General features: G+C 36.7%; 2 protein-coding genes across 2 annotated transcripts; both read right to left on the minus strand.

The window, feature by feature from the left end:
- Positions 1 to 11868: 11868 nt before the first annotated feature.
- Positions 11869 to 14240, minus strand: LOC121757233 (transcription antitermination protein NusB-like). Its single transcript, XM_042152748.1, has 7 exons — positions 13981 to 14240; positions 13828 to 13904; positions 13621 to 13755; positions 13342 to 13396; positions 13153 to 13240; positions 12487 to 12585; positions 11869 to 12157 (listed from the first exon to the last, which is right to left on the minus strand). Exons 1-7 carry the CDS (start codon positions 14208 to 14210, stop codon positions 12032 to 12034), a joined length of 810 nt encoding a protein of 269 aa, XP_042008682.1. The 5' UTR covers positions 14211 to 14240; the 3' UTR covers positions 11869 to 12031.
- A 1903-nt stretch (positions 14241 to 16143) lies between these two features.
- LOC121758863 (trafficking protein particle complex subunit 11-like) lies at positions 16144 to 21898 on the minus strand. Its single transcript, XM_042154278.1, has 9 exons — positions 21486 to 21898; positions 21348 to 21412; positions 20752 to 20866; positions 20452 to 20575; positions 20045 to 20125; positions 19423 to 19764; positions 19157 to 19323; positions 17914 to 18746; positions 16144 to 17756 (listed from the first exon to the last, which is right to left on the minus strand). Exons 1-9 carry the CDS (start codon positions 21824 to 21826, stop codon positions 16318 to 16320), a joined length of 3507 nt encoding a protein of 1168 aa, XP_042010212.1. The 5' UTR covers positions 21827 to 21898; the 3' UTR covers positions 16144 to 16317.
- Positions 21899 to 22385: the final 487 nt, after the last annotated feature.

A 22385-nucleotide genomic window follows, 5' to 3' on the forward strand; every position in this document is an offset into this window, starting at 1 on the left:
CATTTTTTGCATCAACATAACTACACACAAGCATCATACTCTCTCTGCATAGTCTTTCTTCCCAAAGCTTTGCCCTCTCCTCTTCCAGTTCGCCGGAGCTCTGCTGATAGCGGTGTTGCTTCACCAGAGACGTTGCCGTTTTATCTTTGGGAACGACTCGCCAAACCGAGAGCACTACCAGGGCGTATCTCGTCTTGCGGAAAGAGGACTTTCCTCGACTCGGCTAAGTTTGATTTCTAGTTTCATTTTCATTGTATTTTCAGTTTTAGTTCTTCCTTCTTGGGTTGTATTACTCCCGGTTTTGTCTATCTCTTGTAATTCCAGTAATAATCGCAACAGTTCTTTCTTCTTTTTCTTTCTTCTTGTTGTACACACAAACACCACATGTACATGCTATACGAACACACACTCATATTCCTCTCTTTCGGTTCAATTTCAGACACCGAGCTCACCATCGCGAGGGTCCAGTTGCCGCTGTCAGCGAGCGCAAGTTTGCGTGTGTGCGTGTATGCTGCCGAGAGGGCAGCAAATCGTGTGTGTATGCATGGCTGCCGAGAGGGCAGCAAGGTGCGCGTGGCTACCGAGAGGGCAGCAGCGGCGGGCTGCTTCGAGTGAGGCAGCAGCGGCGCCATTCAGGCATCAGTCGGTGCTCATCGTTTGAACCCCTTAAAGCTAAGTCCTCGATTTCACTTTCAATATTATTCTTATTTATCAAAAGTTCATGGTTCTTGATTGATTGCTTAAAGGATATATGTGTGATTCTTAGCTACTTGGATAAAAAAGTTTGTTCATGAACTAATTAATCATAAGCATTGGTTAATCCTAAGTTCACTGCATAGAATAAGGCGATGGTGTTGGGCATGTTAAACTCTAAATGTTCATGCTTTGAATGTGGTATGACAACGGCTATGATGTAAAAGAAGTTTTGGAAAGAAAAATTACCTTGGAGAAAAGGGGAAAGAAACGTGGTGTTGAGATTTGGATCCTCTTCAAGCTCTCACTTGAATCATCACCTTGAGATAATTTAATTTGAAGATTTTTTGGGTGGAACAAAAGTGTTAAAGAGTGGAGTCGGTGTAGTATTTATAGAGGAAATACGTGTGCCATCGTTTGGGAAACTTGCTTGATGTGGTACAAATTTTGTCGAACGTCTTCTCTTGATTTGATGTCAAAAAATTGTAATTAACACAAGACCTATTCTTTCGTTTAGGTAACGGGAGCGCAAAAACATTATATGCACTCTGATACCAATTGTTGGGGTTTGGTGCGTTCAAAAATTATATGCACTCCCGATACCAATAATTTCATGCGTTCAAAAAATTCATGACATGAAATTAATCCACATAATCAGAGCCAAAAATTGGCTCTGATACCAATTGTTGGGTTTGGTGCCCCTTGCACAGCGGAAGTCATGCATACACAAATAAGTCAGATCTACAGATCTATTTGACCGATTATGGGATCAATTAATCACATGTTAAACAATCAATTGCATACAAGAACGCACATTAATTCATGCTTAAGGAATTTAAACCTTAATTCATGAATTCCTACGGTTTAGAATTGCCGATCTAATTCTCCACAGAATCGACGATTGCTTGCGCCTTCTCCACATGAAGATCTTCGTACTCGACCACGAATCTTCTAATCTGTATCCCGAACTCAGATAATGACCTTTGGGTGGGCAAAGCTTGTCAGAATCGTAAAGGGCTTGATTAGAAAGAAGAGAAGAACTAGCTTTTTCGTCCACTCCCAGAGGGGAGCACGAAAACTATCACTAATTAATTATTAAATCTTCTTTCTAATCTCCTTTTATATAAAGATGATAGGCCAGATTAGGGATCCATGGAGGTTGGACTTGGGCCAAACCAGTTGGACTTTTACTAATTAAATTGAGCCCCAATTTAATACAAGTCCAACAAAATATTATATTATCAGCCACTACAGTAAAATAATATTGACTGCCCGTCCAATCCCAAATTACGAGTAATCCGGACTTTACCTCTTTTATTTATTATTTCACGTATTTAAGATATAAATATCCACTAATTAATTTAAGTCTGCTATTTGTCATTAATATCTTTTTCCAAGAGTTGTCTAGTTTAAAAACTTTCTTTATTATTCTGGAATAAATTCCAACCGGCCGGGTTTCTGAATAATAAAACTTTTTTCGAACACCTCTTGAGGATATTATCAAACTGGACTCACCCAGCGCACAATTCATTGCAATAACAATACTAACACCTCTAGATATTGATCACCATTACCCAAGATATCAGGATTCTTGGATTGCGAAAAATCCGCACCATTTGATAAATCAAAGTAGTGCATAATCAACATCGTATGCTCAATGTTATGTCAACAAAGATTAAAAAAACAATCATCGAGACCTCGTCTTTCAGCAAATAGCAAGAAAGACTTATCTCAACTGTTAGATCCTTCAGTGCTATACCACACCAGTGTTGTTTATTTCCTAAGGTAAGAAAACATGCGGACTGACACTGCAACCTTTCACAATAGGTAGTCAAAGCCTATCTAGGTTGTGAAATTCTATTTCTCTTCTACAAAGGACCGACTGCGTCACCTTCTGTGAACGTCGTTCATACTATGCAGAAGAATTAGACTTGTTTTCTTCTTATACATTTAAATGTTTGAGAAACATCTTATAAGTGCATAAGCAAACATTAATGCGATAAAATTAGTTCTTCTCTCCTTGGGTTAAAAGTGAATTGTAGAGTTTATTGTATACAAGCAATTCTATCCGTGCAACATGCTCGAAATATGCTTTTCAGTATACCAATCCTAACAAGGACATGCACCGACCAATGACAAGAGTCATGACAAAGAAATGCATGAAGCACTGAGCGCATTCATTTGCAGGATAGGCCTCGAAGAAAGTGCTCAAGTGGCGGACAACCAAAGACCGAAGATGGTGCTCAAAGGCTCTTGGATGGAGGAGACAGAAGAATCGCCCGACCCGGGCGAAGTAGGAATCAGTAATGCCCGACGGATGTTTTTGAAGTTTTGGTGAAGGAGTCCAGAGAGCTTGCTCGGCTCGGACGGACGACAAAATGGTAGATGCCCGACCGTGCGTTTCATTCGGGATTCCAGAGAGTTCGCCCGACTCGGGCACTGGCGCAAGGAGTGATCACCCGACCGGGCATTTTGTGCGGGATGAGCGATTTTTGAACAAGACTTGTTTTATTTTCTCTTTTTTAGTTCCCTAGTATAAATACTCTTGCTAGGATTTTTCTCAAGGTAGCTTTGAACATTTTGAATACCTCTCAAGTCTCATTTTGAGCATTCATCTTCAACATTGAAGATTTTATTCAAAATCCCTTGTAGTTGCATTCAATCATTTGTCGGGTTGAGATTAAATGTTAAGATATGTTTTACTAGTTTTGTGGAGTAATTAGGTTATTGATTGTAGAAGTTGTCATTGGGTTGTCTTTATTTGCATTAACCTAAATCATAACACATTCATTTTCTTCTTCTTATTCACTGCTTTTATTATTCTGTTTCTTGTTGGTCTTTGTTAGATTTATTAAATATTTTAATAAAATATTCATATTGAATTAAGATTGAATCATAACACTAAGTCTTGAGCTTAAATCAGCAAGATTCATATCCACATTGTAAACAATATCAAAGTAACTATTTCTCCATTATATTAAAATAACGCAAAAAATTTAGAAAACAAAACTTAAATAGCGCATAAACTCGAGAGTTCCAAAAAATTTGTGGTATTTTCATTTTTTCATTGTAGGGGAGAAGTAGTTACTATGAGTTAACTATTTTTAGTTTAGCATCTTAAATTCATCACAGCAAAGAAAATTTGGGAACGTTTGGGTTTGGATAAATTTATTATATATTTTTATACTCCATCCACTCGACTTACAACTAAGTCGAGTTATATTCCTTTTTTAGATGCCCCAACAAAATTGAGTCATTTTCTTTTTGACAAAAACACAACATCCAATCACTTTTACTTTATTTCATCACCTATTTTACTCTCTCTTTATCTTTTCTATTTTATTCATCTCTCATACTTTTCAACACAATTTTTTTTATCTTTGTACTCAAAAATTTTGACTCAACTTAGTTGGGACGGGGGGAGTAATATACTTCATCCGTCAAATAGCCAACATTAAATGAAATAAAAAGTAATTGGAGTATTGTAAGTGGAAAATGAAAGCCACATTTTTTTTATGGAAGCAAAGGCTCAAGCCACAAAACAACGAGCTACAAAAAGGCAAGCCGGAAGGCGAGGCCACCAACAAATTCGAAGCCCCAACCTTCCAGAAAAAGGGATCCAAAACAAGCAAAAAACAGAGCCGCCCCAATGATACACTCGGATTTTGCACTGTTTTAAGGCCTTTATTTGGTCCGTTTTTAATGTCAAAATCACAATTCATGTCCATATTTTACATATTTTATCTATTTTGGTATTTTAACGTGTTTTATGAGCAATGTGCATATTTGAGCCTAAAAAGTCGAAGTTGGAAATTTGGAGCATTCGAGACGCCCAGCGGTCCGCTGCAACCCATGCAGCGGCCGCTGGGGCCCAACGACCGTTGAGCCAGTAGCGGTCCACTTCGGAGAAAGATGTGTTGAAACGAAGAACACGCCCAGCAACCGCTCCAAGAGTTTCCGAAGCTACGTGATTATTCACAGCGACCGCTACAACACAGTGTAGCGACCATTATCCAAGAGGCAGAGGCTACGGATCAACCTGCAGCGACCGCTGGCCAAGGTGCAGCGGCCCGCTGCGAAAACGCGGCGCACATAATTGACCTACTTTCTCCCCAAGATTTACCAAACTTAGCCACTTTTTACCTTATTTGCTGCTGCTCGAAAATACGTCTATATATACCCCCTCAAACCTCTTCATTAAGGATCCTCTTTTTGTCATTTAATTCTAGAGTATAAATTTGAGAGTTCTTCATTGTGCAAGAAGTTGAAGAAGGAATCAAGAGATCATCAAAGAGCTACAAAGATTCAACCTTTGAGTTTTATTTGCTTTAGCACTTATGCTCATTTTGTTTTCCCTACAATCTATGTTTTTAGCTTATTCAATCATGTGTAACTAAATTCATAGGATTCTAGGGAAGTGTTAGTAACGACTTTGGTTATACAATTCCGTTTTCAATTTAATATCCGTTTTGTTTTTACTTCGTTTCTTCCCTAAGTTGTTGGATAATGCTTCACGTTTGAGTGACACATTCGGTGATGATTTAATATAACTTGTTGCATAATCGTGAGAGGAGGTTGGCGAGTTAGGTCCACTTAGTAGACACTATAATTAGCTTCCCTTAAAACGGCACTATTAATTGAGAGTGAGGACTTTATAAGGGTCTTAGGAGCTTTTGGGAGTTACGGATCTAGGATTGACAACCCTAGTGTTAGTAATCTACACTTGTGCCGAATGGGCAAAACTTATGTGACTCGTTCTATCGAAGCATAAACTGTGCTAGGGTATTGTAGTTGAAATTTGTATAATCATAACTGTGAACGCGCATCCCTGGAATTCTCTTATCTCTCATATTTTACATCTTTAATTACTTGCAATTAGTTGTTTACTTGCTTTCAAACTGTTTTTAGTTTTCAAAATTCCAAAACTTTCGGTTTTCCAAATAATGAAAGAAGCTTAGTAGAAGGTAGTCAATTTGCGATTGTTTTCCATGTGTTCGATATCCGGTACTGACCTTTAGCTATACTATATATACTCTGTATACTTGCAGGTTTATTTAGTGCTAATAAAAAGTGCATCACCCAACAAAGCAATAAACCAACCACCCGTCACCAAGACAAGACCCACAATAGTGCCACAGGAGAAAGTAAAACAAACAAGAGCCCAAAGCTCAACAAAAGTCAGGACAACATACCTCTTCGTGGAGCTCTTGTTCCTGCCCAGCCTCTGACAACAAATGGGACCCACTTCATTAGAGAGAAAAAAAAATCTTTAAATAGAATTGGTCTAATTTTAAGGGATATTCCAAAATAGTAAATGCGGTCTATTTTTAAGGGACGGAGGAAATATAAGTTGCATATGTCTTTAGAATTTATAAGTTTGTAAAAGTCTTTAAATAAGTAAGCCTATAAGCTTCAGAAACAGTTATAGACTACAGAGAAAATAGAGCATAGAATATGGATGAGACTATAAGTATGTCAATAGAAAATAAAAAATCATAGTAGTAATTGAACTATTTTATAAAAAATAATATAGCTTTATTTCGTACCACTTTAATGCTTCTATACGTTATCAAATTAATTGTGTTGTTGTTAATCAAAGAACTCGATCAAGAAGAAAACTAGATTTGAAGAAGTATAAGAATCAGAAGAGATAGAGCTCAATTGTAGGAAAGTAAAATGGGAGTATTATTCCATGAAATCACAGCTATTTGAACTAACTATAATGAGCTGCTAAAGCATCATTTATATTCAACAAGAATACAAGATTAAGTGAAAGAGCCCTTCACCAAATCTGTTACAACCGCAAGTCCTACTGCTTCTTCAACAAACTTTCCAGCTCACTTCTTGATCACCTAAGCTAGCACTCCACCTTATCTCCATGCACACTAGCTTCTTGTGATCGACCACATTCTATAACAAATTCTTTACTTTATGTATGATATCTGGTCTCTGGAATCTATGGATTGGATTATATATATAGTAAAATTTGGAAAGATGGTCTCAATTCGTTGCGCATTCAAAATGAGATAGAAATCATAAAATTTGGAAAGATGGTCTCAAAGTTCGAGTCTTGCTAGGTCAATAACCGAGAATTTTCGATTTTTAAATTTTTTTAATTGTTTCTTAATGGTAAGATGGTTACATGGCAATATGTCCACATTATTGGAATTTTACTCACAATAATGACATATTCCAAATTTTTTATTTAGTTATGCAAAGTCATGTAACAAAGAATTATATGTTGAACTCTAGTTCAATTAACGTAGTTTGAGGGATTAACGAGCTTCCATCTCTCGTCACACTTATGTGCGTCATCGGCGCACCGCGCCGCCCATCTCATCGTCTTTCCACCCTCCACTCTAACATCCCAAAATTGGCCCTAGACGAAAAGTGATTTTCTTAAAATAAATTAGTATAATTCAATAATAATATTAATAGATTAAGATTTGAGGATAACAGAATGCTAAAATAATTTAATATTATGAAAATAATTTTAGTAATTAAAGTTAACATTTTTGGTGTAACATCCCAAAATCGACTTAGAAGAAATATAATATTCTGATATGAAATTAGTCGAATTAGGTGTATTTTACTACCTTGTTAAAACAATCATACTTTAATTTCTAATATATGTGTATCATGTAATATTAAAACAATTGCTATGTACTAATTGGGGGGGTGAGAATGTGTTGCTACATATGGAATAATCTAGATATTAATGTGATAGGGTAGTGATCAAGGTATAACTAATCTTAAATGTATAACTAGAGAACAAATCTCAGCCACACATTATCTTAATCCAATGACTAAAATAAGCATACATTTTTAACTCATACAAATTGCATAGGGACATTTTGGGAAATCAAACACACACACCATTCCTGCATATACACACACCATTCTCGTAGACACACTATGCTCTCTCTCAAAGGAGGTGACGGAGCACGACTCCACTTCCTCTCCGGCGACGGGATGAAGAATTACCCGGCGGCGCCGGCGTACTCCATCTTGGACACGAGCTTCGACTTCTCCAACTACACGACCGTCACAATCCCCACCGTGTCGTTCGCATTCGGCGGCGGAGTGAAGATCGACCTCATCCCGTCGGGGATACTGATATCGGTTTGCTCCACGGTGGCGTGCCTTGCTTTCGCCGGAAACGGAGACGCCACAGACACCGGAATCCTCTGTGTGGAGAAAGCAAAGTGGCCGGATTAACAATAACACAACGAATTTATTTGCATTTTATGTCTAGATGCACTACTTGAACAGAAAATGAAATCAGAACCTTTTCTTGATTAATTATGTTTTATTTGAGATTTTAATCTTTTTTTTGGGGGGTGGGGGTGTGATACGAGGAGGTTTATCCTATCAGGGTGTTGAAATTTTTTAGTGGAACGGGTGGTTTAGTTGTTATCGGAGAGTAATTACTTAAGTCGAATTGAAAATACGATTAATTTCTTTTAAATAAAATTTAAATTGGGATTGATTTAATTTGATATTCTATTTGAGAATGTTGTTAATATTTTCAGATGAAACACTAAGCAAAATACCAGGACGGTCGTTGGACACCTAAAAGAAAAGGTGAAAAAAATATATGGAGTACTAAAGAATTGAAATAATTGGAAATAAATAAATTGAGACATGGAAGTTAGATTTCATTTCACCGTAACGTGAAGAGTACTATATGTAATCATTTTATTTGTGGGCTACACAAATCACTCTTGTTTACAAAACACATCACTCTTACTCAGATTTTACTTCACTCTTGTTCACAAAACACATCACTCTTACTCAGATTTTACTTCACTCTTGTTCACAAAACGCATCACTCTTACTCATGTTTTACTTCACTCTTGTTCATAAAACACATCACTCTTACTCAGGTTTTACTTCACTCTTGTTCACAAAACACATCACTCTTACTCAGATTTTACTTCACTCTTGTTCACAAAACACATCACTCTTACTCAGATTTTACTTCACTCTTATTCACAAAACACATCACTCTTACTCAGATTTTACTTCACTCTTGTTTACAAAACACATCACTCTTACTCAGATTTTACTTCACTCTTATTCACAAAACACATCACTCTTACTCAGATTTTACTTCACTCTTATTCACAAAACACATCACTCTTACTCAGATTTTACTTCACTCTTGTTCACAAAACACATCACTCGTAGCATGACTTTACTTCACTCTTGTTTACAAAACACATCACTCTTATTGTGATTTTACTTCACTCTTGTTTACAAAATACATCACTCTTATAGTATAAACAACAACAACAAAATAAGTAATGAAATCAATATAATAATAACATCAAAATTGGTAAGAACTTACGGGCAATATGATTTGGAGAAAATGACAATTTTATACTACTTATCCTAATTAACATCAAATGCACAGTATGAATATCTAATAGTGTGATACACACTGTTAGAAGTCACACATAAAAATGTCGAATGAATATTACAAACCGAAAAAGAATTTCAAAAACCCCAAACACAGCAATTCAACTGATCCAAACCCCCAAACACCGCAAATCAATATATATTACATACACACTCCGCCATAGCCTAGAGAGGAAAATAAAAACTCAGGTCCTGAGCGCCACGCCGACGACGAACGAAGCTACGGCTACGGCGACGGCGACGGCGACGGCGAGCGACGGAAGCCAGCGCCGGTGCGGAACCTTCCTGCGCGGCTGAGCTACCGATGAGAGCGAAGACGGTTTTGGCAACCGCCATTGTCGCCACCAAAACTCTCTTCTGCGACACCGCCAACTGCGACGAGAAGAGGAGAAGAGAGAAGAAGAGAAGAAGACGCGACACGGTTTGAATTCAATTTTCAAAATTGGATTTAATTCGCTGTGCAATGACCAAAATACCCCTGACTTGTTATTATGGAGTAAATTTGTGATTGAGGGAGCTAATATCTCATTAAATTCGAAAATTAATATTAGCCCTTGATTTTTTTGATCTTGTGGCTATGATTTGTTCTCTAGTTATTTGCTTAAGGAGTGTTTGCCGTAGATCACTACCCTAATGTGATATGTCTATTTATTACTAATAGAAGTATTTATATATTTAATTTTCATTTTTGATAGTGGGCGTGTGATGTAAAAAATATGTGGGAGAAGTGGGTTTTCAATGCTTTGTCTATGTAGAATAATCTAGAGAATGGTTAAATAATGTACCAAATTAGATAATGACATCTGTCCACTCTTACCTCCACAAAAAAAATAGTGTTGAAAGGAGTTTATATATATGTACACATAATACAAAAAGGGGAGGTAAAAAACAGTTGCTAGAGAATTTTATAATTAAATTTGGCAAAATAAAGAGCCTTACTTCCTCATATGAGGGGACTCTCGGTTCCCCTCTCTCTCAACATAAAAAAATTTTCAGATAAATCATGTATTTGGAAACTTAACCCGAGTGGACATCATATGAAAAAAAGTTACCTATTTGATTGTTTATGTATTTGGAAACTTAACCCGAGTGGACATCATATGAAAAAAAGTTACCTATTTGATTGTTTATGTATTTGGAAACTTAACCCGAGTGGACATCATATGAAAAATAGTTACCCATTCGATTGTTTGTTAAAGAATGCACTTTAAACCGTCTAATATTTGTAATTACATCTTCAAATATTTATGCATCCAATATGGTTGTCTGAAACAATCACCATTCTCGGCAAAGAAGACAACAAAGGTTGTGAACATTGGGCTGAATAAGATCCGAGATATCTTCACTGCCTCACTATCTTCCAAGACGCTATTGTCGGACGTCGTATTCAAGAGAAAAGAGAAGGCGAGTTCTGAAAAAGTAGAATATCAAATCGATATTTCAAAAGTCAAGGACAAGAATAAAGAGTTGAAAATGGAAAGTGGATGTGGGGATAAACTCTTCATTGAGAGATATTAGAAACTTATGGGAGAGTTTGTGTAATAACAAAGACCTTTTCATCTGTGTTGGTATATTAAAAAAATAAAGTTTATCGAATCAACACAAGGTAATGGATTTCTAACCGAACACCACATCATACTCAACGTAATGAAAACCTTAACACTATTTTACAAAAATCAAGTTAGATTGGCCTAAATTTTAGGATGTGTGGTCAAATTCACAAAACGTATGCAAAGCAAAATCATTTTGGAAAGTAAGCATCACAATCACACAAAACACCAGATTATATGGTTGCGTGTGGCATAATTCACCAAATCAGTGAGTTTATTAACAAACAATTTCACAATGCCCGTAACTTGCGCTGATGTGCGAACCAACCACAATGTTTTGGTCGTCGAGGAATTGGGTTCTGCGATTGGCAGTCCTTTAGTGGGGATACCTAATCGGCCTTCTCTTATGCCATCGGTCACTCTGAACACTGTTTACACGGCGTCTTCCTCACTAGGAATTTTGTTGCAATCATGACGGGTGTCCATGCAATTGTAGCGTGTTATCGTGACCATGATTTCAAAGTAGATTTGATTTGTTCACCCACAATTTTTTTTTGGATTATAATCTACCCAATGGATTAACTCCATCTAATCTAACTTAACCTACCTATAAATCACACCCTAAGTATTATTATTAGTATTTTTAGCAATTTGTGTGTTCAAGACGTCGAATGCTCGTATTAGAGATGGAGTGGATCTACCACAAAAGTCTAATGACAACCCATCAAAGTAACTTAGATAAATCTATCATTGCTCGGCCAATTTTTTGTGGTGTAGTGTATAGTTTGTTCTTTTTATATACGAAATAGTCTAAAATCATAAACAGAAATTTGTTTTGATTATTGATTCACTACATGATTTTTTTGCATTTTACTGTATGTTTTAAATTACTACTCCCTTTGTTCCATCTGTTTCCACGTTAACTGAATCATTTTTCTATTTTGAAAAGTTCCAAGATAACTGAGTCATTTCTATTTTTCGACAAAAAGTAACTCACTCTCCTACTTTACTCTCTCTTACTTTATTCACTATCCACTTAACACACTATTCTGCCAAACATTGAAGAGCTTATGGATTTACTCCCTCTATCTCCAAAAAATCTTTCACTTTTGCTCTTTTGGTTCGTCCTCCAAAATTAGTTCCCTTTCATGTGAAATGGGTATTAGAATGAAAAACTAAACACTGCCCAATACCTAAGCCAATCTGCCAATGAAACTTAATTTGATATTGCATCTTCATAACAGAACCAATATAGTCCAAATGATATGCCATGAGTGGGACTACTATACATTGCTAGAATGAAGCTCAAAACTGTTTTCACTCACATACAATATCCAACCTACAACCTCAACTATTCATATATTCTCTTACACTGAAACATTTTGAGGCTCATCCTGGCCATTTTCCTTCAACTCCTTCAAAAATGTCCTAAGACACCCGTTTATTACACGAGGGGCTGCCCCGTCACAGAACCTCTTTGCAAGGTCAACAGCCTGTAAAAAGCCACATATATTGTAGGTTAACACTTCATTTCAAGTTATTCAAGATAAAATATCTCTAGTGTCTGATGGATTGAGTGTCTCCAAGAAGATGTTACTTGAATATAATAAGCTTAGGAAAAACTGTTCACTCAAACTTTCCAAACATCAATTCATTTCCAAAAAGAAATGCTACACATACACTATAATCGACCTTGCAAAATGTCAAAAGTTTTCTGAGTAGAGAAAACAAGCCTCTAAAAATTTATTCCCTTGAAAAAAGTACTCCATGTACATTTGGTTGTTTCCTGAGAAGCTCGCAAGATATGAAATGAATAACCAACCTCATTTATGACTATTTGGTGCCTTGTCCCAAGAACTGCTATCTCTGACATTGCTAAGTGCAGTACAGAAAACTCAAGGATTCGAGTAGCTGGTTCATTCTGTATAAAAAATAACAAAATGGCACCACTAAACATATTAGTACTAGTTTGTTATGATCTAAAAGAATAGCATAAATAAAACAATGAAGACTGAAATAACCAGAGAATTGAAACAGTTAACAAGTACTGATAAACTAAACAGTAAGAGCGATTAATGTATTTCTAAGAGTGAAAACCTTTACACTAATCTTGGTAAATAATATGGATGCACTGTAACAGACAACTTTAATCATGATTTACTAAGGACAGATCAGTCCAATGTATATCAGTTTCCTCCATTCTGAAAACGAAGTAACAACTAAATCAGGGTCTAGTAACTTGCTTTAACCTTTTACATTATCAAAAAATGTTAAAGGCTAAGATGTAGTTGCAACATTTATTATATCCAAGAGGAATACACAGGTAGACCCTGAACCACCCAAATGCATGCACATACACACAAAAGTGTCATTCATCCAGACAAAATAGAGTTGGCGTTGGCCATCTCAACAACAATATTTTCGATACAGAAAATAAAAAGGTAAAAGGTACGAAGGAATTCATATAGCATACAATAGCCAATCACACCTTCCAGCTATCGGGTGCAACTTTATCAATCGCAACCACACTGTTGTCCCAATTGTCAGAAACTGCTGCCAAAAGTTTCCGAGTAAAACTGCAATTCAGAGAGAGTGTTATACCAAGTCTTGGGAAATTGTTCTAATTATGTGACAGGACATGAACACTGAAAGCTTAGCCAATGATAGTGGTGCTTACAGTAAAATTAATTTGCTGTAGACTAAATTTGGAGGTGCAGAAAGAACTTCGGCTTCTGCAAGAAGGAGGTCAGACAGTTAAAATTTGGTCCACATAAAAAATACAGAACCTATTATTCATTATCACAGATGAAGACTGGCTTGGCAGGAGCTAGTAAGGTAGAACAATGAAAACATATGGTAATCTGACAATCTAGATACAAATATTTTCATGTTCAAAACAGAGGATATGAAAAATCAACTTCCCCTGCCTCTACATGTAAAAAACTATTATAATTACCAATGTGAGACTCCTTTTGATAAATTTTCAAAAGCTGATCGGCTTCTTCAATAGTTTGAGTGGCAATGGGAGGCCCTCCAAAGGTCATGTGATCATATTCCATCAAACAAGCCCTATCAAATTCATACCCAATTTCTGAAACCGAAAAATTCAGATTACAAATTTACAATAAAGAAAAAAAGAAGAAAGAATTAGGAGAAGAAAAACCTTTTCTGGCATTGAGGCGTTTCTCCAAGAGGCGGACGGGGTCGGAGCCCTCTAAGCAAGCGGCGTAGAGAGTCATCCTGAAATAAATAGAAATTGAGGGCAACGAAGAGCGCATATATGCACATTAAGTGAGAGATTGTAAGGAATTGTTACAGAGCGAGCTCACGGGCAGCTCTGGGGCTGCAGAATTTGCCACTTTTGTCAATTCTGGGATAGTTGGAAGCGGAGGTGGCAATTGGATTGTGAATTGTGAGAGGGATAGTGGCGGCGCGGGGAAGCAGCGGCAGGTCGCGACGGCCGTGAGGAGATGAGATTTTGGAAATGGAAGAGAAGAGGGTTTTAGGAGGGTTGAAGGAGGAGCTCAGAATATACCCTGCTTCCATCACGATATCTGTTTCAACAATGCAATGCAATGCAATGCAATGCAAGGAATCAATTTAGATAAGGTGTGTTTTTCTTTTATTTTTATTTTTATTTTTATTTTTTATTTTTTATTTTTTATTTTTTATTTTTATAAATATCCATGATTGTGTGTATCAACATTCAATCAATGAGGTAGTACTTGTTACTAGTGTTTCATAGAGTTAACTTACGTGACAAAAATGTCATTTACAAATTTTCTTCTAAGACTAAAATTTATATGTGCCACGGTTTATATTATCCACGTGGAGTGTTATATTGCTAACCCAATACTTAATTACTAACTATAACTAAATAATAGCTATTAGATATTTAAATTAAGAGTCTAGATCATCAGCTCCAGAATGTCAATACGATAAAAAAATGTTAATAAGGGTATTAAGGTTAATTTACAACAAACTAGTTGTAACTAATTTTTGAAAAATATCTCATAACTTTAAAACGCATATAACTTTCTCAATTTAAATTATTTTTTCGCACAACATATATCAAATTAAAATAATTTCATAAGGATTCTAACGAAATCTCACTTGCATATGTTCCGATGTCAAAATTTGAAAAATATTAAAAAAATTCAATTTTTTCGTACAGCAACAAATGTAGCATGATATATAAAATATGTCAATATAATACATGTAAAATGTCAATATAAGCAATGTATCAACATTCACAAAGCATTGTATTGACATTCTCAAAACATTGTGTTGATATTTTCGAAACACTATATTGACATTTTCATCCAAAACCCTAATTTGGTAGTTTTTTTAATCTTTTTTATTTAATTAATAATAACGAAAATTACACGTGGCAAATTGTAGACCACAAGTTTTCTAAAATCCTATGATCTTAAATTAGTTGTAGTTAGCAATTGATCACTCCCCTATCATACTTATAATTTTATTTTATATAAACAATAAGTAATATACTAGAAATTTGAGAGAATTTGATAATAGAAATCATAACTAATAGGTTGAGATTTATAATATGAGTGGTTATTTTGGGACGTATTTTTAGGCCACCTATTTCCTTACTTATTTTTATTCTTTATTTATCTTCATTGACCATTTGAATTTTATGATAAAGGGAAAATTGTCAATTACTTCTGGTCAATCCCATAACTTATAAAGTTAGCTAACTAAATCATAACTTATCATACTTTTGCAATTGTCCCATAACTTTAAATTTTCGGCGATTATGTGGTGACGTGAATGCCGGTGTTTTCCAATGTGGACACAACGTCATTTATTTAAGAAAATTAGGGTTAAACTGTGTGAGAGTGAAGAGATTCGCCGAGAATTAGGGCGAAATTGTTGAGAATGAAGAGCGACTTAGTTTTTAATAATATGTAATACACCTCATTGATGGAAGGAGAAATGCCACATCATAATGTCATATCATTAAATAACAACATATAAATGTCATGTCACTAAATAATGCCATGTAATTGCCGAAAATTTTAAGTTATGGTGTGATAAGTTATTATTTAATTAGCTAACTTTGTACATTATGGGATTGACGAAAAGTCAACCGAAAGTTGTGATTTAATTGACCATATTTCCTATGATAAATCACATTATATTTTACATTTTCTGAATTGTTAATAACTTTTTATGACCGTTTTATATTTATATGATGAGTAAATTACATAATTGTGATGATGAGTAATTATATAGTAAAAAATATTGAATTAATTCGTTAATTATTTTGTGTTATTCTTTTAACCTTATAATAAATCACATCATATTCTACGTATTGATGCACAGTATATAACTTCGTTCAATTATGTATTTGTGCTTTTCATCCACAGCTCAGTTATGAATATATGATAGTAGTAATAAAATACACAGTATCATCTTTATAATGATTACTAGTTGAAACGTGAAACAGCTCCAAAACTTTAATCAAATTGTGGTCTCTGTATACATTACTTCTCTAGTCCATCTGAGTTGAATACACGACAATAATGCTTACAAATCAAATGATATTTTAACTGCACAATAGCACGATATGAAGATGGGGAATGAGATTTCATGGTTGGTGTTACAATTGGAGTTGCAGACACCACTGGATTCAAGCATCACCTGGCTTCAGATCAATATGAGGCTTGGCTGGGTAGACGAAGACAAGCGATGACCCAGTGGATGGTTGTAAACCAGCAGAATACCTCACCGAGGTCACAGAAACTCTAGGGAGCTGAAGCGACCCTAATCCCAACGGAACAAGCATGTACGCAAGAACCTGGGCTGACCTGGGCAGGACAAGCATCGTGTCACTGTGGGGCCCAGATAGGACGAAGCTTTGTGAATCAGATATCGAGCATTTGATCTCTTGAAGCATCTCTGTCTGATTCAGAATCTTGACAGAATATAGAAAAGGGCTTCCAAGAAATGCATGAGGCGGACATTCTGAACTCACAACCAACAGAGGTAGTTCCACACTCACATCGGGGAGTCTATGTTTCGTAACTTGAGATGCATTGGTGTTAGAATGGGGTTGTTCTCCTCTTTCCCATCTCAGACTCACAGTACCAATCTTCAGCTTACTAGAGTTCACTTTGGGAAAGATAGTGAAAACCTTCTTGAACTCTTCCCCTGGCATATTGACAACGGCTTCCCTGAACTCTTCCTGCTGGGGTTGTATAGTGCAAGCACTGCTTTTCTCTTCCGTCTCAATGGACATAGATAACAATTTCAGGGGAACCTCCGAGCAATTCTTGACACTGATTATAAACATTGTCTTTTCATTCAAAGCAAGGGAAGGTGCTTGATCAGTTTCTGAAACTGACTTGAGCTTCGATAGCAAAAGAGGATCCTGCCTAAAAGGAAGCATATACCAATGGTTGATTGCTACTGCAGTTTTCCCTTCAATCTGCAAGCTTTTATGGACATGCACTTTCTGCAAACTAGGTTCATCACTCTGAGGAGAGTAGCCCAATGAGACATAAAGCATAATAGGCTTAGGACGATTCCACTTAATTTTCAGTTTGCACGACCATGACTCTCCCACACCTAGGGATGGCACAGAAATCAATCCAAAAGATGGTTGAATTTTCTGTATATTGTCGGAAGGAGCTTCAGACTGATCGCCAGGTGTATCGCACGACATATCAACAAGCTCAACATGGAGATTGTCAGATGAGAATGGTTCTTCCCTCGGACTAAGAAGACCACCTCCTCTTGTATCTACAAGATTAATTTTTAATTCACCTGAATGCACTGCATGTCCTTTGGAGGAAACTGTCACAGGCAAAATAAAGCTTTCTCCAACCAATGCAGGGCCAGACGAACCTAAAATCAAATCCACTTGTGGGTCTGGTTCTTCAACTTGTATAGCCTTCTGTCCAGATAATGCCAGACCTGGATCCTTGATGGGAATAGTTTCCAGTAGATTCTCAAATTTCCAAAGTGGCGAATCATTCATCGAGGCGGGACTTTCAGCTCTGCAGCAAATTGTGAAGTTTGGTCCTATTCTAGCAATTACATATATGCATTCAAGTTTTCCGCTCAGATCTGCATTAAATTCACGATATAATTTAGTTTAGCAGCACGAAGTAGTAATATTAAAGTGACGCAGCATAGGACAGAAACATCAAAAACAAGCAGGAAAATTATTACACCACTTTAAAATTTAAAATTGTGGAGCACACAGAATGTCTTACCAACTTACCAGATTTTATCTCATAGGTCAGCCGTAGCCATTTGTTTGTAGCAAGCACCAGATCAGGAGCTGTCTCAACCCTGTGACCTGGTTGTATATTGGAATTTAAACCTGTCTGTGGCTTCTGACCATTTGATATAATAAAATTACACTCTGATTGATTGAATTGCACCTCCAACTGATCAATCTCAACATTTATTGGCAATTGGGATCGAAGTGATATAGTGATGAGGGATGGAGCACCTGGCTTAACTGTTGGGTGATGAAAGGCAACTAGAGGTATGAGAGTCGCCCTCAGAGGACTAATAAGATCAATCTCAAGATAAAGTGGATTATCAGTATTCACTTTAAAGGCACTGTTTTGTTCATCGGAATTAAGTGTCAACTCCCCTCTGGAAACCTCAAATGCTTCCTTGTGTATTTTTTCTCTCTCAGAATGAGTTGCGGGCCCTGCTGGACCACAGCCATTAGCGAACGACTCTACAGAACCGGTTGCTTCAGGCAGAGACGCCATTTCAAGTGAATATTCTATGAAGTCTTTGGCTGAACTCATACCCTTTGAGCACTCTCGTAAGTACCCCAAGACTTCCCACAATGACAGTAGCCAGCCTTCTCGTCGGTAAAGGTTCGCTACACTGTCAAACATTTGCTTGGCATTACTAAAGTCATTTAGACAAAAGTATTCTCTAGCCATCTGTAGTCCACAATAGGCAGCTGCTCTTTCAGCTTTTGAACTACTGTATGCTTCAAATGATTTCTTTAGAAGGGCAATAATTTCAAAGGAATCCTGGAATCTTTTCCCTTCTGCAAGTGCATAATGGGCATATTCCTCATCTGTTAGACTGCATTCAAAATGATTCAGAGATTATACTTCAAGTACAAATTATACTCCCTCCGTTTCTTAAAAATAGAAACCTTTTTCCTTTCTGGACCGTCTCTTAAAATAGAAACTGTCCATTTTAGAAAATTCTAAACCACATATTACCCCTATACATCAATTTATGTACAAGTTACACCACTAATAATGTGGACCCACAATCCACTAACACTAATTCCACTACCTTTTCTCTTCCTCTCTCTTGCTTTACCCATTTTTTCTCTTCCTCACTCTTACTTTACCAATTTTGCATTAAAACCCATGCCGTTTCAAAAGTTCTTACTTTTAAGAAATGGAGGGAGTACTATACAAGAATCTCAGACATGTTCTAGGATATAGAGAGATAAATAGTTTGCTTAGCCAGTATAAACTCACGGTTGCATTATGAAAGTATCTTCATGCTCAAGCAACCTGGAATACTGACCAAGATACGCAGAAGCCACCACAGACTCTGCACTGCCATCAATTGGACCAACATCTACGGACATAGACAGTGCAAATTCCAGACATGTATTCTTTTCCTTCATGTAGGTAGCTGCCAACTGTGAAAAGGAGACATAAATTAATTGACAGTTAGAAGTCAACTAACTAGAATTACGAAGTGAAAACTAATCATTAATTAAGTACATGTTTGGAGTGACCTGATAGTAGTAAGCCGGATAAAATTCCCATTCAGTTGGTTTTTCTTCCGGAACAGAGGCCGTACTTGGAACATATAGAGCATCATTGGGTGAGCTTGTCTCCAAAAGTTGAGCAAATACCATATATTGTCTGCTTAACCATTCCCAATGAAGAAATATAACTTCTGGCGATCCTACAAGTTTCCTATAATTAGCAGTGTGCTGGCGGAACCACATAATTGCTTCAAGAACTTTTCCACCGTGCAACAATAATGTTGACATTTTAAAATGGAGTTGTTCAGCAACCGCCTTGATTTCAACCAGGCGTTGGATTGGAGGCATTCTAGTTGATGTTCCAACCATCTGAGCAAAAATAAATATACATAGCAATCAATAAATAATTAGAACATAAACAAATTTTTGGAGAAAAACTGCATGAAGAAATCAGATACAGAAACAACATTTAGGTTATCATACACATAATTTATCTGTTCTAAAAGATGACATGAAGCCATGAATCTTTTGTGGTTTGAGCAATTCAGTATATGCTTCCCAGATAACAATAACTTACTTTGGATAGAAAGTAAAAGTTAAATTTCGATACAAATCAAACTTGACACTGCTGCCACGATTGAAGAGATACCTCTCGCAGTCCGTGATATGCATCCTCATAGAACTTGAGAGCTTCGAGCCAGTCTCTTCTAAATTCTGCATATATAGCAACCTAGCAGTAGATAATGTTTAAATTGCATAAGAAAGAGGAACATAACATCTTATCAGGATATATACAAATAAAAGACAAGGAAAATAGCATAAAGACTGTATTCAATATGCTTACAATGACTAAAGCATGGATAGTTGAATAAAGTACTAGAAACGAACATGTATTCAAGGAAAATAATGGCGGATATCCCCAAATACACACTTCAAAAGCAAATATATTATGAGAAATCATAAATTCAGATGATCTCATTAACTACTGTACAGCATGGGATCCTATATAGCTCTTGAAATAGATTAAAAAGCACCACAATGACAGAAGGGTCTTACCTTGAAACAGTACCGAATATATAGCTCTATTGAGGTGTAATTTTTCTTTTCTAGACGCGACCGTACTCTTCGACCTTCATCCCTATAATATGTGGCTGCCAGTTCTCCAAACACTGTCCACACCCTGAAAAGATGTAGCTAATTACGCTTCACAAATCTGAGATATTTGCAGAGAAAATCACTACTTGGTTCGAGCACATACAATTAATTCCCTATGTCTTGCATTCCAAAGGTTTCAAATAAAACAGAAACTTAAGAAAGATTATGCTTGTCAAACCAAAGACTTCGATAGGGACCTGCCTGTTAAGGGATTTCTGAAGCTCCTCCTCGTGATCTGGTACAAATATGATAAGATTTTTCAAATCTACTTCTGCGCGTTTTCTCAAGGCAAGTATACGCTCTTCACTTGTATCATCTGCAAAGGAATTTCACAGATGATAAGTAAATTGTCAATATTTCCAGCGCGAATACAAAAAAGACCAGAAGACAGATTCAATAAGTTACATCCCTCCCTTCTCTACATTCCACACAAAGAAAAGGAGAAAGATAAAAAGACCACCAAAGCATCTAATACTGAAGTAGTATACTTTTTGTATGCACCAATTTGCAAGAAGTTATAAGAATCAGAAACCAAGTAGTAATAAACAAAACAGACAGTGCAAAACATAATTGATTCTCAGCTGTTCAGTAAACATTATTCAGGAGATATTTATCGAAATTATGTGAATCAATACTCTGAAAGACACCCTTTTCTTGTCTATTGTATATACAGAAGACATTATCCAAATTATCCAAAGCTTGCAGCAGAAAAATAGCTTACTGACTGACTCTACATAAAGGAATTAAATAATCCAACATCAAAAAATGCACAAAAGTAATCGAGCTGATCGAGTGACCTTTATTATCCCAATTAGTGACAAGCAGCAGCACCAATTTGATGTTCCTCCCGCGAATCGAAGCCCTGCAAAGGAAGCAGCAGCAATTTGACGGAAGAAATCGGCAGCAATTAGAAAAATCGAGGGGATTTGATTTACTTGAGGTTGTCGAGGTGGGAGCAGAGTTGAAGCCAGTGAGCGGGATCGGCGGAGAGATCGCACGAGGTGAAAATGGCAGCGAGGACGGCGGGAATCCTAGTGCGGTGCTTGGAGAGCCAATCACGCTTGATAATGCCGGCGAGGGGGGCGGAGGGAGTGTCTGTGGGGGACTTCTTGGGAGGGATGACGGGGATGTTGGAGAAATCGGGCAATGCGATGGCGTTGATTGGGGGCTGCTGGGAGTGGAGATAAGCCGTAATAAGGGGATGGACCTCCGGGCAGCCGACGAGACAGGTGAGAGCTACCGGCGGCGTACGCAGCTCCTCCGGGTATTCCTCCATGGATGTTGGATTTGGGTTTGGGTTTGGGTTTGGGTTTGGGTTTGGATTAAAACAATAACGTTTTCAATAATCAAATTAGTGTTGGTAAATCATTAATCAGACGAAGTCAGCTTAGCCATACCATTATCAGTACTTGACAGGGATAGGATCCTGTGCTGTCCCGAAATCATTTTGGAAAAATGATACTAATCAATGGAAGCGTTTCTTTTCGGCACGCAGATTAAGAAAAATTGTGTCATGTGAGTTAACTAAATGGAAAAAGGTAGAGAAATGAAGAGAGAAAAAAGTAGAAGAGAGTAGAGTTGTGTGAAAAAATGTGTTGATTTTTACTAAAAATGAAAACGGCTCTATTACTATTGAACGTACTAAAATGATAAAATAACTCTATTAATATGGAACGGAGGGAGTAAATACTATACGTCACTAGTGTTGGTTTATCATTTTAGTCCGTGCGAATCCTGATTCACTTTTATTACAAAAAGTGATTATAAAAATGGTCCATGAACTATAGGGTTTATCTCGTTCATCGTCCTTGGACTTTAAAAATATGGTATTTTCA

Source organism: Salvia splendens, chromosome 12 (genome assembly GCF_004379255.2).
Source record: "Salvia splendens isolate huo1 chromosome 12, SspV2, whole genome shotgun sequence".
Classification (NCBI taxonomy): Eukaryota; Viridiplantae; Streptophyta; class Magnoliopsida; order Lamiales; family Lamiaceae; genus Salvia; species Salvia splendens.

Excerpts from the sequence above, each read along its gene's own strand:
- LOC121757233 (XM_042152748.1), bottom strand. The coding sequence starts at position 14,210 with ATGGAAGCAGGGTATATTCTGAGCTCCTCCTTCAACCCTCCTAAAACC. Across the intron at positions 13,241-13,341 it reads TACAGCAAATTAATTTTACT|TTTTACTCGGAAACTTTTGG; the intron begins GTAAGCACCACT and ends TCTGAATTGCAG. Across the intron at positions 12,586-13,152 it reads TTGCACCCGATAGCTGGAAG|AATGAACCAGCTACTCGAAT; the intron begins GTGTGATTGGCT and ends TTTTTTATACAG.
- LOC121758863 (XM_042154278.1), bottom strand. The coding sequence starts at position 21,826 with ATGGAGGAATACCCGGAGGAGCTGCGTACGCCGCCGGTAGCTCTCACC. Across the intron at positions 21,413-21,485 it reads TCCCACCTCGACAACCTCAA|GGCTTCGATTCGCGGGAGGA; the intron begins GTAAATCAAATC and ends CTTCCTTTGCAG. Across the intron at positions 20,867-21,347 it reads CACTAATTGGGATAATAAAG|ATGATACAAGTGAAGAGCGT; the intron begins GTCACTCGATCA and ends ATTCCTTTGCAG.